Raw genomic sequence first — 16,714 nt, 5'->3', positions numbered from 1 at the left:
TCGAAATTAAAAGAACGATTATTGTAATGTTAGAAATGGTAAAAGATAATAACTCGAATTTCTTGTTTGTATCTTTTTTTCTTGAAATACTCTATGAGGGTTGTGCCAGGATAATACGATCGTTATTGCAATTCCCTGAACTGCCCTGAGGTGCACTATGAGTTCCAGTGACAAATGTCAAAGGTTTTCATCAGTTCAGACATTCTTCCATAACCGGTTGAAACGTCATGGTGTAACCCAATAACAGCCGAACCTGACGTTGAACTAGCTCATATATTATATCTGAATGCAAGTGAGCCAAGTACGTGAAGCAGTCTGGAAAGTTTGGTGTTAGAAGTGTTAGAGTGTTTTGTAACAGACTGATGTAGCTGAAAAAAAGTAGCTGGCGTCATTTTTTTACTTTAAATAATACTGTTTTAGATTACGAAGGATGGGTACTATGGTATCATGCGTTTCTCTATTTCACATAAGAGTACTTCGGAAAGAATGTAATTAAATCGTGTTGAGGGATTTGTGGAAACAAATGTTTTTGAATAGGTCGATTTTTTCTGTGAAGTTGTAACGTTATGCATCTGAAGTGTACCAGTAACTTACTTCGTTTCTGGTACTGTTGTGTAACTGACCGGGATGTGCAGATGGGAACAGATGTTGATGATAAGGATCATCGTAAAGAAATTGGGGGGAAAACATCGATGCGTCGATGACATGAAACACAAAGGTCATTTGGTCGTTGAGTCACTGAACACATTCAACACACAATAAAATTGAATGTTTTGCCTGTAAGGCAATACATTAACGCCTCGTGTTGCCATGAAATCTACAAGTAAATATCATGCAAATTTCAACCTCCTAATTACTTTGAGCTAGTGATCAGTTTACACTGTTACCATGGGTCGAACCACGAGCGACTGTGTGGTTTCAACGTCTTCCGAATCTGATTTCAATCAAGGGATTTCTTTCTGATAATTGCCGTTGAATTTTAGGCCATTAGAGAATGGATAAAATCTGAAAGCATCTTTAGCTTGTTTTTGGCAAAACAGATACCTCTAATTACATGTGTCTCGACCGACTTTACAATCAAACAAACACCTATCGCGTATTCAAAGGTTTGGGAGATCCAATTGTCAAAATGTTGGTCAGTTGATAACATTTTTAGTGCTCTGTTCAATATGGAACACAATACATGGATCACACAATCAATATGTTCCCCTTTAATCTTCAAAATTTCGCAAACCTGACATAAATAGACAAATAGAATTCATCCTTACATGAAGCACTGACATGACATTGATAAGAGGAGATGTGTAAACATAACTGATTCGATGATGTGATTGTCCTGTGTTTGAATGCGTGTCAAATGAAACACTCCATTGGGTTTGTGGTTCTCTTCTGAAATATTACTTAAAGTGAGAGACAATCAATGCGTCACAAAGTACGTACAGCCATACAGTAAAGGAGGTGAAACCTATCTCTAAAATACTGTTATATTGTTTAGCCTAGAATAATCTTTTCATGGGAGCAGTTGGGTAGCCTAGTGGTTAAAGCATACGCTAGTCGCGCCAGAGTCGCGGGTTCGATTCCCACATGGGTACAATGTATGAAGTCTAATTAAGGTGCCCTGTTATTGAAACCCCTTATTGGAAGTTTACTAAATATTGCTAAAGGTGGCGCAAAGCCAAATGCTCTCACATTTGTTGACACGTATGTCTTCCAAGCGAAATTTATAAACAGGAAAGTTGACTTGAAACTATAAATTTCCATATTGTGTAGCTGAGTATGGGAGCATAGTAATTGTTACGAGTAGTTTGTATTCAAATATTCTAAACACGTATGGTTCACAGGTCAACGCTCTGAAGAGGGAGAAGTTCATCACTGACCTCACGTGTAGCAATTAGCAGCTACAGAATGTGTTACACCACTTTCAGACGGAGCATTTGTGTCATTGGTATGAAGATTTCCCGATCCCATGACAGCAGCGTTAGTGAGGAAAAGGCGGCAGTGACCTCCAAATGAACGTCATACTATAGACGTATTTGGCAATAGTACCTGTGGCAATAGTAGCCGTAGTTTTAGACGTAGTAGGCGTTGTAGTAGTGGTGGTGGTGGTCGTCGTCGAAGTAGTTGTGGTCGCAGTCTTGGGTGTAGACGCTATAGCCGTAATCGTAGTCGTCGTTGTAATAGTGGTAATTGCAGTCGGAACAGTTGCACTAGAGGTAAGTAGCATTAATAGTAGTAGTAGTAGTAGTAGTAGTAGTAGTAGTAGTAGTAGTAGCCGCAGCATCAGCAGCAACAGCAACAGCTGTTTGGCTGCAATTTTCGTGTTTTATATTCTTGTATGATTACGTTTGTAAAATCAAGAGTTTGATTCGTGACATATTACACGTCAGATTCAACGTTTTCTCGGAAGGAAAACACAACAGCTAATATGATTTGCTCATTGATTTTTTTATCTTTACATATTACAATGGGCGTGAAAACCTTTTAACGCAGGTTATAGCGGATACATTACATATTCAGCAGATGACAGGAAAATGGTTGTTTGATTCAATTAACTTTGCAATTTGTTCTCACAATGCCATTCCTAATGACGACAAGGAGCCAGGCAAATGTCACCGCTCGAAAATACGCGTTCTGAATCATGGCTGCCACACTCTAAATCTCTTGTTTAAAAGAGATGGTTATCTCAGCCTGGAACGTATTCAGTCATTCCCTGTAATATAAAATCTATTCCAAATAATTGCCTTTATTCAACTGCGCAGAAAACATAACAGGTTGGAAAAACTAAATGTAAATATTTTATTTTAAAGCGTGAAAAGCCAAACTAGACTAATGACGTTTTCATGAAATGGGTCCGCAATTGCCAGTTAATCACCCACTTGCACAATACAGTCATAGACACATATTGCACAATCCACTGTAACAAAAACGTATGCCTGGTCATGCATGGACTCTATAGTTTCCGTTGCGTGATCGATGTATACTGTAACGTTAGACTGGCAGTTGTTCGATGATCAGGTTCTTCCAATTCAAGAGCTTTGTGAATCGATTGGGCGTTGATTTTTGTTCTGTTCAAGAATATCAATATATTCGTCGATGCGTCAATGTAAATCACAAGCGTTCTCATAGAACATGTTTAAACCAATGCATAACAAAACCAATTCTTAAGTATATGTATAAACGTAGCGCTAAGAATTGAGCAATTCGTGTTTGTGTATAGGGATCGGCTTGCTTTTAGCAACATCACGGCTGTACCACAAATGGGTTTCACACATTGCACTCACGTAGGAAATCCAACCCCGGCCTTCGACGTGACGAGAGAACGCTTCAGCCACTAGGCTACTTCTCCAAACCTTTGTGTTAAGGTGGACATGGGGCCTAATGACTTGGCAATTGGCATGACAATACATGTATATGGTGGTGTGCACGATTGGCATATGATAACATGATAACACGGATGATACATTAAAAACTGATTGTACAAAAACACTTTAAAAACAAGCGTAATACCAGATATGTAATCTGTGGTCTGCGAAAAATTGCAAGCAAGTGCTGCCGGACGTATGAACGAGCCTTGAACGACTCCCACAACAAGCCCTTTGTGCTTAATTCCAATCCGGATTCTCATCGGTGTGAGAATCTCACAGATTCTTTGTGAAATCACCCTGGTCAAGCCAACGTCACAGCAAAGCATTCATCTGAACTTAAGCCCATTCTTTATAACTGTCTTGATTTTCAAAGTCCTGACCAAATCTCACCGCGCCCAGCCTGATTTGCTTTCTCCCCGGTCTAAAGGGAACTATGACGTGTTTAAAATGAAATCTGATCAAGCCTTAACTTCTGACAGTAATGCCCTTTCTTATATGGCAGCAGCTTTATTTTGGGAATGTTATGGGGCAAACGGAGTACTGTTTATCCCTGGGAGACAACCGGTACAATGAGACTGTGATCGATCGGAAAAGAAGAAACATGGTAGAGAAACTTTTGACGCGACTGTCATAAGTCAGAAATTGGATTTGCTCCCCTGCTAATCCAGCTCCCATGATATAGACAGTGACAGATAGATGGTGAAGCCACAAACAGATTATTAAGGAATCCCGGCAACGTGTTGAATACCTTTATATTTTCAGACAAGGAAGTTGGCTAACAAGACGGGCGAGGCTTTGTGAGGGGCAATCATATGAAACATTGTGGGATACCTAATCATCTAAGACAACGCAAAGCCTAATCATCCAGGACATGATTGTGAACAAGGTTTCCTCACTGGACTCCGACATGTCAAGGCTACGGTGACCATTCTGGAGCATTCGTGGATACAATGTTATTCGACGTGCTTGGACCAGACTGATACTGCTGAGAGCTGGTCCCAACGAAGCCATAACTTTGCTACAAGCCATATCAAGTCTTTTCTGGACGGTCGGAATACTGTAGACGTTTACGGTCGAACAAACGCACAGTCAAAACTGATCGAGGATGTGACCCCATATCCGATACTAGCTGATACCTGGCGTATAGTGCTAAACTATATTCGTCTTGTTGTAATGATCTCAACTAAGACCTCAAAGCATCACAATCTATGTTTTTGCAATGCTCCTACCTGGGACTGCACAGTACCCAAATTCATCTATGAAAATGCTCCTACGTCAGAGGTGACTTAATACTCGTTCTCGTAGTACTCTTAGTCGTGACGTCACTCTACTTAAGCTTTAACCCATCTTAAGACAATGCCACTATGTGGCTGTATTCTTCTCCGTGACATCACAGTATCCTAAACCATGTCATTACCCATGTCATTCCTATGACGTCATCTCAATGTTGGCACTGTGACAGGAACTCATATATTACGTGTTAGTAATCAAATCATGTCGTCTCTGGACCAGTAAGAAACTCAACACTGTACATTAATCTATGCAGATAGATGGGTATATGATGAAACAACCAAGCCGCAACATTGAAAAAGGCTGAGGAAAATTGTCTGTGTTATTTACAGAACTAATATTAACTTTTCGCACTCATCAAGAGAGATTAAATACCAATATTAAACTCTCGCACGCATGGAATGAATTCTCTATATTTCATTCACCCCAACACAAGAGGCGAAACAGTGTGAAAATGGAGAGGTAATATCTTAGATTAGGCCATTAAAATAGCAGGGTTAAAACGAGCATTATAACGTCGAGCAAAACTGTCGGCCAATGTGACCATTAATTTCCACTCCAACAGGTACTCCTGCGATTGCCTAAGCAACGGAGCGTTCGGTAAATAACTCTATTCGATTAAAGGCATACATCTCCTTCTGCTGGGATATAAATTGTTGAATTATTGTTTAGTTAGGGTTATGATGAAGAGACCTTTTCCTTGTTCTGACAAGGCATCCATCAAGATGAAAATAGGATCATACCTACAGATCTCAAGTTCAGGCACTGAAAGGGTCTGGAATGTCCCAGAATGCAGCAAAGCATGTAATTTTGCTACGAGGTGATGCGCACATTTTCAATAAACGTTTCAGGTTGTTGAAATGTTTGATTTCTGATTATTCCTAGCAGTTTAGTTATTAAGCATTAATGTCAGAAAAAGGACAATTTTAAGGAGCAGCAAGTGGAACGTCTTATGTTGTTTTTAGCCATATTGCTGCCGTATCGCTGCCAGGGACGCCAAGTATTGGTTTCAGTCAGGGGATCCAATATGGCTAGAAGGAAATTAATTTGGATACGACATTTAAAGTACAATGTTTGTTCAGAAACAGGTATAGAGTGTTCTCATACTTGCATGTGTTTCGACTGACATGCATCTTGGTATGGTGACACAGCGATAAACACTTTGTTCACACAAACCAGCTGGAACTGAGAGCCATCCCAACCCAGATCCCACCCCCGATGTATGTGCTACATGCTTCTGCCACAGTCTGTCTGCTGTCTTGAATACACATGGTTCGCCAGAAAGTACTTCAGAGATCTCATGACGTGATTACAGCGTTGGGGTCATGGAAAAACGGATCACCTATAGAAAACATTCAATAGTTGCCAGAAGTTGTCTCAGATTATCAGCTTATCATCAGATCTATGGAGATGTGTGCTAACAAACACTGAAGTGTCAGTGTGAGTGTCGGGTAGTTAGGGTAGCCAAGAGGCTAAAGTCTTCACTCATTACCCTTGCGACAGATGTTTGACTGACCTCATGGGCACATTATGTGTACAAGAATTCCTGGATGTACCTGCAGAGCATCCGTGAATGATTTCGTGTACGGTTGAATGACAAAACATACAAAACTATGCAGATATTTTCTTGGGAATGTTTAGTATTTCTATCGCAAATAGTAATAAATACTGTGCGACATCTTGACGATTTCAATCGTTTGTTAAGAGAAAACGGAGCCATAAAACGTATTCTCAGTGGTACAATAAACAACTTGTAACATGCACCGTGGTATATTCGTTCGGAACTATGTCAGTTGCAACCCACATATAGTTGTTCTTGTACACGACAGCAATAAAGTCAAAGTTTTAATCACAAGTCGATTTCCTTGCTCATATTACTTTCCAAGTATGGAAACACCTTTGCTCATATCCATTTCACTTGAACCAGAAATCAGAAATCTGCCACATACATTCGGTCTATTAACATTCATAAACACGACCGTAGAATTCCTTAAATATACAGTAATGTATTGATTATTATTCCTGGCCCAATTCTGTACTCAGCTTCAAGATTACAAGCTGTTTGATTGAAATGCGAGACCACCGCGGGTTGTAAAATGGATGACTTTCCACCAGCAGAAGTCATTTGTTTTAATACCACAACGAGTTGACGAGTCCGCATGGCGTCACTTACACGTGTCACTATTGTAAAGGGTTTGCCTTTTCTGCCTTCATGGTTGGTGATGATCAAAATTTTCATAAATCAAATCTCCTTCGGCGACTCTTCAACAGTTGAATTAAAAGGCTGCCATCAGAGTGATGCATTGGACCTGGCATGTCACGAAAGAAAACGGAAGAAATAGAGAGTCATCATTGCAGAAATGTCAACCAATCTTGAAATTCTAAGCCTCCAATTTGTTAACTGTGTCGAAGCAGTTGTCTTTTTTTTAAAAAATAAAACCAACTTTATATGCCACCACAGGATTGATTTTCCATTTTTCAGGAAGAAATCGCTGGAAACGAAACAGCTAGAATTAGTCTTTTTCTCAAACAGCACCTACTGGTATTGACTGGAGTTCATCATCTTCTCAATTCAATGGTTGTGCATCAGATTCGGTTTTAGATCACTACTTTCAGTGACATTTGGATTCCAGAGTCAGCGGTGTGAGAGAATCTATTGGCGAACAATCATCAGATGAGAGATTAAGCGAGAAAACGGCTCCAAAAACATCAACAACTCGGCGTGAAATGAACATGACATAGGATCTCAAATACCGTCATACAATATTTATGTCTAAAAGCAAGGATCCGCCAGGCTGTGAAATTCCCTAGCATTCACACGTTCTCGCCTCTCAGCTTGACGCGAAATTACCTTGCATGGAACCAAACATCAGATTAATTGTGTTATTTTCCTCTTAATCGTACCGGCCGCATAAAAAGAGCCACTGCGAATCGAGATACAATACCAGCGCTTAATATAAGTTGGCTGAGAGTCTTCGACCACTCATCGTGTTCTCGACCGCGTCCTGAGTGACTGAATATCGCTGCTCAAAACCTGCCCAGACTCACTACACCAGTCGCCGATCATGACGCAGGAGGATAGAGGATATTACTGGGAGCCCGAGAGGAAACGAGAGCAAACACTGTTATCGTAGACTCTCTTAATTCCATTACTAGCCTGTACCCGTGGATTTCGACCAGGAATCGCATGACATAACAGGCAGGAAACACGCATGCGCGTGGAGGACTTCCAGATTTCACATGAGCACGTTGGTTTGTTTTCTGTGACACGAATTTGACCACTGGATCGCCATTAGAGCGTCACGAGCGTTTGGACGATGAAGTTCCGTACATTTGGATTTACTTGTTGTGTGATATTTCTTCTTCGAATATGTATAGCCAAAGAAAATATGGTACATATCGGTAAGTAAATAACTTTACTATCTGTTTGGGTTAACCCTTTTGGTCCCAAAAGGGAGAGAATAACACTTCGGTCATTTAAAGCCTATCTCAACATTTCTTTGATATTTTATCACCCATTAAGCTGGCTACCCTAACCATACACTTCCAGTCAGCAGCAATAATATTCTAACAGGACGTCACGGACGTTGGATTTGAAACAGCCGATTAAGAATTAATACCCCACCAATGATATTATAATACAAAGGTGAAATAACATAAACACATACATTGATCGACATCGGTTACGTATGTTGTCCAAATGGGTTCCTTGTTTCCTTCCACAATCAACAATGTTTGATAAATCACTTGTGGAATATTAGAGCATAATCAATACTGCTACACGTTTACCAATGATGCTGCTATTAATTGTCCATTTGCTTGCTAGGCTACAATGCCTAAGCATATGGTAAACACAGATTGTGATATGGGAGATAGAACACCAGACTCGATCATGGGTCGACTAACTCCCTGGTGCACGCCGTTGCTCCATCATCAGCACACCCTGCAGGAACTGTTGACCTTTGACACTGGCGTCCTGTCCTATCATTCTTAATTACTCATACTGTGTGCATCCCGCACTCCCCCTGTTCTCACACTGGCGTTCTTTCGTTACAGGTCTCTTGCTTGACGAGAAAACCATCGATTTAGCGACTATAGTTGAGAAAGCTATACAGAGATACAACAATAAAAGTGATTCTCGTATACCTCTAGAAAGCCATACCCTAGCTGTAGACGTTAAAGACAGTTTCAACTTCACCAATGCCGGTAAGTACCCCACCCCATTCTGAACACATACAATCCAATATCACACTACTAGAGGTACCTCCTCATGTATCTATAGATACCATAGAAATCTAGTCCGTTACAAACGCTTTGTAATTAAGTTACTATCGACAGTGGTCCAGCCTCCACCAATAATGTTTTATCACCGTTGAGATTAATATAAATTTTTGATGATATCGGAACCTCCCTGAAGGCATTTAAGATGTGTGAAAATGACTAGCTGTGGAATTACTGCAGCGGCCCTTACACCGGGAGATCAGAAATTCAATCCTCTTTCGCCAATGCCGCTAATGAAAAGCATTAAAATCACCTGGGTCCCGCGTTTCAGAGGGGACCGATTTCTATTGTCCTGTACTTGGGAGGCAACTATCATCCCAGGCAAGGCATTAAAGAGCTGTTGTTCTAATTGTATCCGTAACAAAGACAAGAAATCGTGTTACCTTAAGCCTTCAAATAAATGTCACTATCGAAAAATGTACCGATAAGACGAACCTGAGTGTGCTTTGGGCCCAAAGCTCATAATTGGACAAAAATCGTATTCACTGTCCTTTCGGTTTTTCTGATAGGTCTGGTTTACGCTTCCTTTATGCGGCGCATTCATTTAGTTTCGATTTTCTCAATAGTCTCACACAGCCTGAAGTGCCTTGTTCACAATTGATCTACTAACTGTTCCAGGTTTTTGTGATGATGCCAACTGCCTTTTAATTTTACTCGACGTTGGCTACATTGGTTTCTCCAGCCCTAGCGGTTTGAGTAAGAGGGCACCTGACACGGTCGTGTTAAAAACAGATCAATTACTGTCATTATAACATCTTGGTCAAATCTCTGAAATTCATCATCAGTTAGATTCCCGTGCCCCTTTGACCTGACAAAGTATTTGATTCCTACTAAACAATATTTTGCTGTTTAATGTAGAAACCAGGCCTTATGCTTTCTGTGTTGAAATTATTAAATGGTGCATTTTATCATTTTATTGCAATATAGTTCAACAAATAGTTTATTATTTCTCCAGAAAGATATTAACTTCGTCATGTGTGTTTTTGCACGAGTATATTGTTGGCGGGAAATTATATAATTATCAAAGGTATTTTTGACACATAGGCCTTTATCACAAATTCAAAATTGAGCTCGGTCATTCCACGAAAAATAATGGCACTTCAACTTGAATATAACATTAATTCACTTTAGCTCGATCTTGTTTAAGTGATTCATAACCCAAACTGTTTCATTTACAGCTGTTTTGCAATAATCATGGGCTATGAAATCTTTATCGCACATTTCCATTCACAACGTTTACATTGATTAATCAATTCTACATTCAACAAATACGGTCTTATTTCCCATGCCTCAACTAAACACTATTTGAGTCTGACCCCATCACCAAATTTCTCTATATTTCGTTGAACATTGGCAACTCACATTATATAATTCATATGGCAATTATCAAACCAAGATCAATAACGACTTTCAGCAGCCAATAGGTAGTCCAGTACGCATTTATCATTTCGGGGCCGATCCTATGAAAAGTATCATATTTGGAGTGTTTCTGGCTCATTTCTTCGGTTCAAAATTAAATATTGACAACTAAGTAGCAAACACGAAATATTTGGCAGTCAATTTATCACATATTCTCTGCTCCATCGAATAATATTGTATCAAAGTCAAGAAAGAAAGGACCCATGAAGTGCCTTCGGCTGTGGAGTTATCTCCTCTATTGTTGTGTAGTTTCTGTATGATTAAAGATTTTCTTAGGTTTTATATGATATAACAAAACCATTGTCTGATACAAATGTGGAATAATATTGTTAAGAAGCGTTTGAAGTTTGTATATTCACTGAGACGAACACGGTTGCGGTGCTGATAAGCTCGCCTAGACAATCTGAGTTTCGAATCCAGGATAATAGTTTTTGGTCGTACCTCATTGCTGATTACAGCTGTGTCTCGGGTGATTGGCCAAAGTCAGAGTGACATCTCGTTTGAGATTCACATTGTTTGTTGACGCATGTGGTCATGGAACTCGTCGATAAGTACACTAAAACGTAAGATGTATAATTACTATTGATAATACAATACAATTGATATGTCTGTATCAACTGACAATAAGGGTATTGATTTAACAAATAAAAGGAAACTGAAATACTTGCAACTTATACCGTAGTATTGACACATCAAGGGATTCTGTTTTAGATTTTTGATTGACAATAATAGGTATAATGATTCAAATTCACTTCAAGCATCTCCTGCTCTAACAGTGTGGTTGAATTTACATCTTATCTGTTTGACTACACATTGAGGATGGAGCAGACAAAGCCTGTTCCTGGAGGTCTGATCTTTTGTCCATATATGAGATTGTAATTGATGTCACTACGTGGCCATTGTAATGGTATTGGTTTTTCTTCTTGTTCTTTCACTGGTAAATGTAGAATTGTTCTCAAACAAATGAACATCTCCTCTTATTTATGTGAACTGGCATTTCCACATAACGATTTTTGGCGATACTTTACACAGGACCACCTCCCGATGTTGTGCACCAAGGCATTGTATCTCGTTTAGAGGAATTGACGTCACCACTATTGACCGTTACAACTGAAATGATACCGAGTTAATCAGGACAGTGTCAGTTTGGATTAGAAAGTGTCTTGATTAATGGCTCATTGAGTTCTGAGTCAAATGTTTTTCACTATCGGTAAATCGTCCAAAAGAGGGAATAAGATTCCCTTTAATAGCATCAGATGATGCACGAAGCATCTGTCATACGTAGGATAAAGAGACTGTAGAATCTGAGCTATATATTGGGCACTTCTTTCGAACTCCGATGGCTTTGGTGACAGTGTACTTTAAGATCGTGCAGTAATTACAGATAAAGCTTTATAATACCATTGGACTTTCTTGAGTATGGGTTCAGAAGCACTTTTAGTTGTGGGACACAATGTTTGCGATTTAACGCTGTGAGAGTTGTCTCCCTTAGGTACGTCAGAATCTAATGACCGTTGGTTGAAATATCAGTCTCATTGTTTGAGATCCTAAGTGTATAGTTATCAAAGTATTTAACGTCTGAGACCCGTCCCTCATTTCGGTTTTCTGTGAAAGAAAAGAGAAGGTAAGATCTTCGTTACACCCAACTAACTCACTAACTCCAACAGCGATGAACCCAATCATACCTCAGAGAATGCACACATTGAGATACTGAAAAGCATTGCCTTATCCCATTTTAACATGTCTATTTCACTTGAGTTTCAAATGTCAATATGTGCTTGAGAACTTCCAACAACGTCATACGGGTCATATTCAGCGAATAAACACGTTCGAAGTGACGTCAAGTCAGGCAATAAAAATAATATAACTGAAAAACCGATTATAAAATCCGTAAATTCCCTTGCGTATAAAAAAATGCTATTAACCTGGAATTTAATGAATATCTGAATGTTTAAACAGCTGCACAGTTACTAGGGGTGGTCTGTGTGTTAAACTGCTTTTAGGTCATTTAAAAGGAGTTAGAGAATGCGTTTGCTCAAGAGGTTAAAAGAGTGCCTCTCCCCGGTGTATATTTATTTGAGACCCAATGAACTCGTTTTATTCTTTTGTCAAATAATGCTGTAATGTTTTTATCATTATCAGTGGGTCAGTAGATTCATTCAGGTTTCGACTGAAATATTATAACTTCTAGACCTGTAATCAAAACACAGTACTTCTGAATTATGTCTCCGTGAAATGATATGTAAATGTGTTGCTCCCAGTAGTTAGGAAACCGTCAGCACGATGTGTGTGAACGCGGGCATGGATGAGCACGTTTGAGGCAGCAAATCTCATCGGTGGAATCCAAACAGGTTTTTCTGATACAAGATCTGTGTAACTGCAAATCAATTTGGTTTGAAGTGTTGCTTTGCTTCGATGTCACAAAACACAGTCTCTTCAAAAACATTAAAATTCGGGTTTTAAGAGGAAATAATGACCTTTGAAGACTTCACGGATGATCAGGACATGCAGAACCGATGTTTTGTATCAATATAATGCTTACACCGATTGTTGAAATCTGTTAGATGTGCGAACGTTGGAAATGGATACTTTCATACCTCATACGGAACTTAAGAGTAATTGTGTTATCAACTTTGATGGATTCAAAACATGCATACATAATTGTAATGCTTCTTTGAAACTGCCCCTAACCCATGCCAAGTTAGATGATACAGAACACATTGTGTGACAACCCAACGGCAAGAGACAAAACAATTCATGTTCTGTTGAGTTGTATAATACATTGCAGGTATTCGATTTCTGAAGTTGCTATTCTCGAGTGGTAGGTTTTGTGAAGGTGTTTCCACTCTGTAAGATTCTGCCAGTTATATTGCACCGATTGTGCGTTTTCTGGGATCCACGCCAAACTTAATGCAACAGTGTGTGTTCGTTAATCTCGTGCATGGTACCTGTACATCCCTATTTCCTATACATTAGTGTGTGTTCACAATAGTAGTCAAAGGACCGGTTCTCATAATGAGGACAAAATGCATGGTAGATACACTGACGTTTGCTCATGTCCCAAATGCATGAACTTGTGAACCATGTCTCGACTAGATAGGGTGAAATGTGTTCACATCCCTAATGCATGGTTGTGTTCTCTCACTGTCAACAATGTCTAGACTGGAAAAGCTGGTGTGTGTTAGCATCCCGATTGAATGGCCCTGTTCTCTCACTGTCAACCTTGTCTCGACTAGATACAATAATGGGTATTCACATCCCAAATGCGTGGATCTGTTCTCTCACTGTGATCAATCTCTCGGCTAGATACAATAATGTGTATTCACATCCCTAATGCGTGGATCTGTTCTCTCACTGTGATCAATCTCTCGGCTAGATACGCTCATGTATGTTAGCATCCCGATTGAATGGCCCTGTTCTCTCACTGTCAACCTTGTCTCGGCTAGATACAATAATGGGTATTCACATCCCAAATGCGTGGATCTGTTCTCTCACTGTGATCAATCTCTCGGCTAGATACAATAATGTGTATTCACACCCCAAATGTGTGGATCTGTTCTCTCACTGTGATCAATCTCTCGGCTAGATACAATAATGTGTATTCACATCCCGAATGCCCCATTGCGGCAGGCATTCATTAATCCCAAGCTAAGCGCTGACACCGTACCATCATAACAGACGCACAGGCCTTATTAATTCACCCCTGATATTGGTCATTTCTCGTCTTGTTTCTTCTATTCATACGGTTGAGACGAACGACGTGGAACACTCCTACTCTTGCGGTCATTCCGTATCAACAGGAACATTCTGTTCTTTGGTTCGTTTGAGGAGACTCCAGAGTGCCTTTCGAGGACGGATCTAATCAAGTGTTAAAGATTTGTGTCTGAGCTGGAGCGTAAGCAGTCCCGGGTAATTATTAACAGCTATCAGTTACCTCCCACTGCCTAACCTAGTAATATCACTTTATAGCTGTAACCTGGCTTTGTCCAAGACAGTCTGAGACATGATGTTAATGATATGAGAACAAATGATCACATGGATCGCGTGCTGCCAGCTCATAACTCAGCTACGTGTATAAGCAGTGTATATGATTCAGTCCAACGATAGATAACCGTTAGTGTAGGTCCATGAGAGGATCAGAGCGCCTTGCCATTCGATCTTTCATCGCGGAAGGCTAACTCGGTTAATGTTCTGTTTTCAAAGCTGTGGCTTCCTCCGCCCCCGCCTTAGCCGCTGACAGACATTTGTCTTCGGGCGAAACCTAAAACGCGGCCACATGACAATAAGCAGGCAGAAATCGAACAATTAGTATTTTTTATTCGCAGCGTCAGTGCGTTCTTCAGATCTCTACCACTACACCCTCTCTACAGCTCCGGACTGTACCTTGAAGTTTATTCAAACCTGTATCACTTTGATAAGTATTTTGAGGCGGAAACATCAATCTGTAATTTTACGTCAGCCTTCTAAATTATTAGCAGGTACTGACACGTATGTAGTAGGGTGTTAAGCCTTCTATGACATGTGAAATGGGTCCGTTGGGGGTGGGGTTCATGGGTTGAGGTACCCAAGGGACCAGTGAACAACGTATTTATTTTACCGAACACCTCAATGTTAACTTTGATCTGTTTAAAGCATGGGTATCGGGTCGTACACTTCAGTGAAACAGTGTGAATCAAACGAATCGAATCTTTCATCTTGCTGTTTTTTCCCGTAGGTATTGTCTTAGTAAAGTCGCCGCGATGTAACTCTGTTTCTTAATATTCACAGAGACCATATTTTGAACGTTTTGTCACAATTTACTTATTGGAAAGGGAGACGTAACCATCTCTAGATTTTGCGGAAGACACAAGAAAAAACGATTTAGAGTTATCTCCCTTCCATCGATTTCCATTCGCAAAACAGCGGTAATTTCCGTGCATCATGCGTCACTTTTAATGTTATTCGACATAAAAAAGTAACTACCACGAAGTACCGAATGTGCTGCTTTTGGCATGACAATGCACCACGGTTGTATAAGCAAGGTACATTGAATACAACAGAAGAGCACCCAACCAATAAGAAAACGGCAATTTTGAGGAGAGATAGGAATGCATGTAACCATGATGAGCGTCTCTAAAATAGCGTGGAAATTTTTGCGTCATCGATCAAATTCACATGGCATATGCCAGTATCAGTTCATGTCGCTCTTTCCTAGCTAAATTTAACACGTGCATGTGGAACACATTCTCGGTGATTCTGGAAATCGTCTTCCAAATGAAAAGCCCAGATAATTATGTTTATTCAATAGGGGTTATTTGGGTTAGGGTTAAGGAACTGGTAAGACAGAAATTCATCGTGGACCAAATTCACTTGAAGAAATATGGGGAAACAAAATCCCAAATTCCACCTAAACCCTGGTCTATGGGAAGTATTTTCCTAAAGAAATGAGTATAAAGCTACATTTTCACTGCACGAACACATACACATTGTGATGGATCCGTCTGTACAATATCGGGTTGCGTGTGTGGGTGGATACCTCCTTGAAATATGGTTAAACGTGTAGACATGTACGCCCGTCTCCACATTATTGAATTATCTCGACCACAGCTGGTATCGACATGTACATCTCGATGAATAGAGACCGGATGACAAGAAACCTAACGGAAATGCAGATTTGTGCGACTGCATTCTTTTTCATCCATGATCATATGAAACCAACGATAACGAGAATCGTAGAGCACTGCGTTTGCAGGAATTATTGGCTGTTTGACAAAAAAAAAGAATCATTTTATCCCCGATACCCTCTGGTTTGCCTGCTTACAGGAAATGATCAGTTCATGAATACATTCGAGACACCGTCCAACATGTTTCACTGACAATGGTATTTCCCATTTGCACGCGATAATACTTATCAAGTGAAAACAACGCTTTAATAAGATAGTATCTTCGTGGAGTTAACCAGAAGCAACTGATAACCAGATTGACGTTCCCTTGTGACAGTGTCAAAGTAGATGTGTGTGACTGGCGTCTTTGATTTGCAACTGTACGAGAGTTGTGGCCTCGGGACCACAAATAAAAGCGAGTTGTTATGAAAGAGTAGATTGGACTTGAAGTAATATTTACTTATTTGATTCACCTCTCTAGCGTTTCAAAGACATTGCCAATAATTATATATTTTGAATGTAACAAATTATTTACCCAGTCCCCGGTTATGATATTGCAAGAATACTGCCAAACAAGCCTTCCCACTATGCTCGCTGCAATGTACATATACTATCCAGAAAAGGAACGCACAGACTGAGAAATCTGTTGCGAAAATGTTGTATTTTCAAGCATGTAACTCGTCCACAAATAGATTTTAGTGCGTGCAATTTTACATA

General features: G+C 39.9%; 1 protein-coding gene across 3 annotated transcripts in view; it reads left to right on the top strand.

The window, feature by feature from the left end:
• The first annotated feature begins 7,640 nt into the window (after positions 1-7,640).
• LOC137274630 (glutamate receptor-like) overlaps positions 7,641-16,714 on the top strand; it is a 64,351-nt gene continuing 55,277 nt past the window's right edge. For 2 of the 3 annotated variants that reach the window (XM_067807930.1, XM_067807929.1), the window contains exons 1-2: positions 7,641-8,057; positions 8,712-8,861. In XM_067807930.1, coding sequence (XP_067664031.1) covers positions 7,973-8,057; positions 8,712-8,861 — 235 coding nt within the window. In that variant the 5' untranslated portion in view covers positions 7,641-7,972. The remainder of the gene's footprint in view (positions 8,058-8,711; positions 8,862-16,714) is intronic. The other variant, XM_067807931.1, reaches the window with a different exon arrangement.

The sequence above is a fragment of the Haliotis asinina genome, chromosome 2, assembly GCF_037392515.1.
Source record: "Haliotis asinina isolate JCU_RB_2024 chromosome 2, JCU_Hal_asi_v2, whole genome shotgun sequence".
In the NCBI taxonomy this organism is placed as follows: Eukaryota; Metazoa; Mollusca; class Gastropoda; order Lepetellida; family Haliotidae; genus Haliotis; species Haliotis asinina.
The sequence above is the reverse complement of the archived record's forward strand: the minus strand, read 5'-3'. Positions and strand labels throughout refer to the sequence as shown.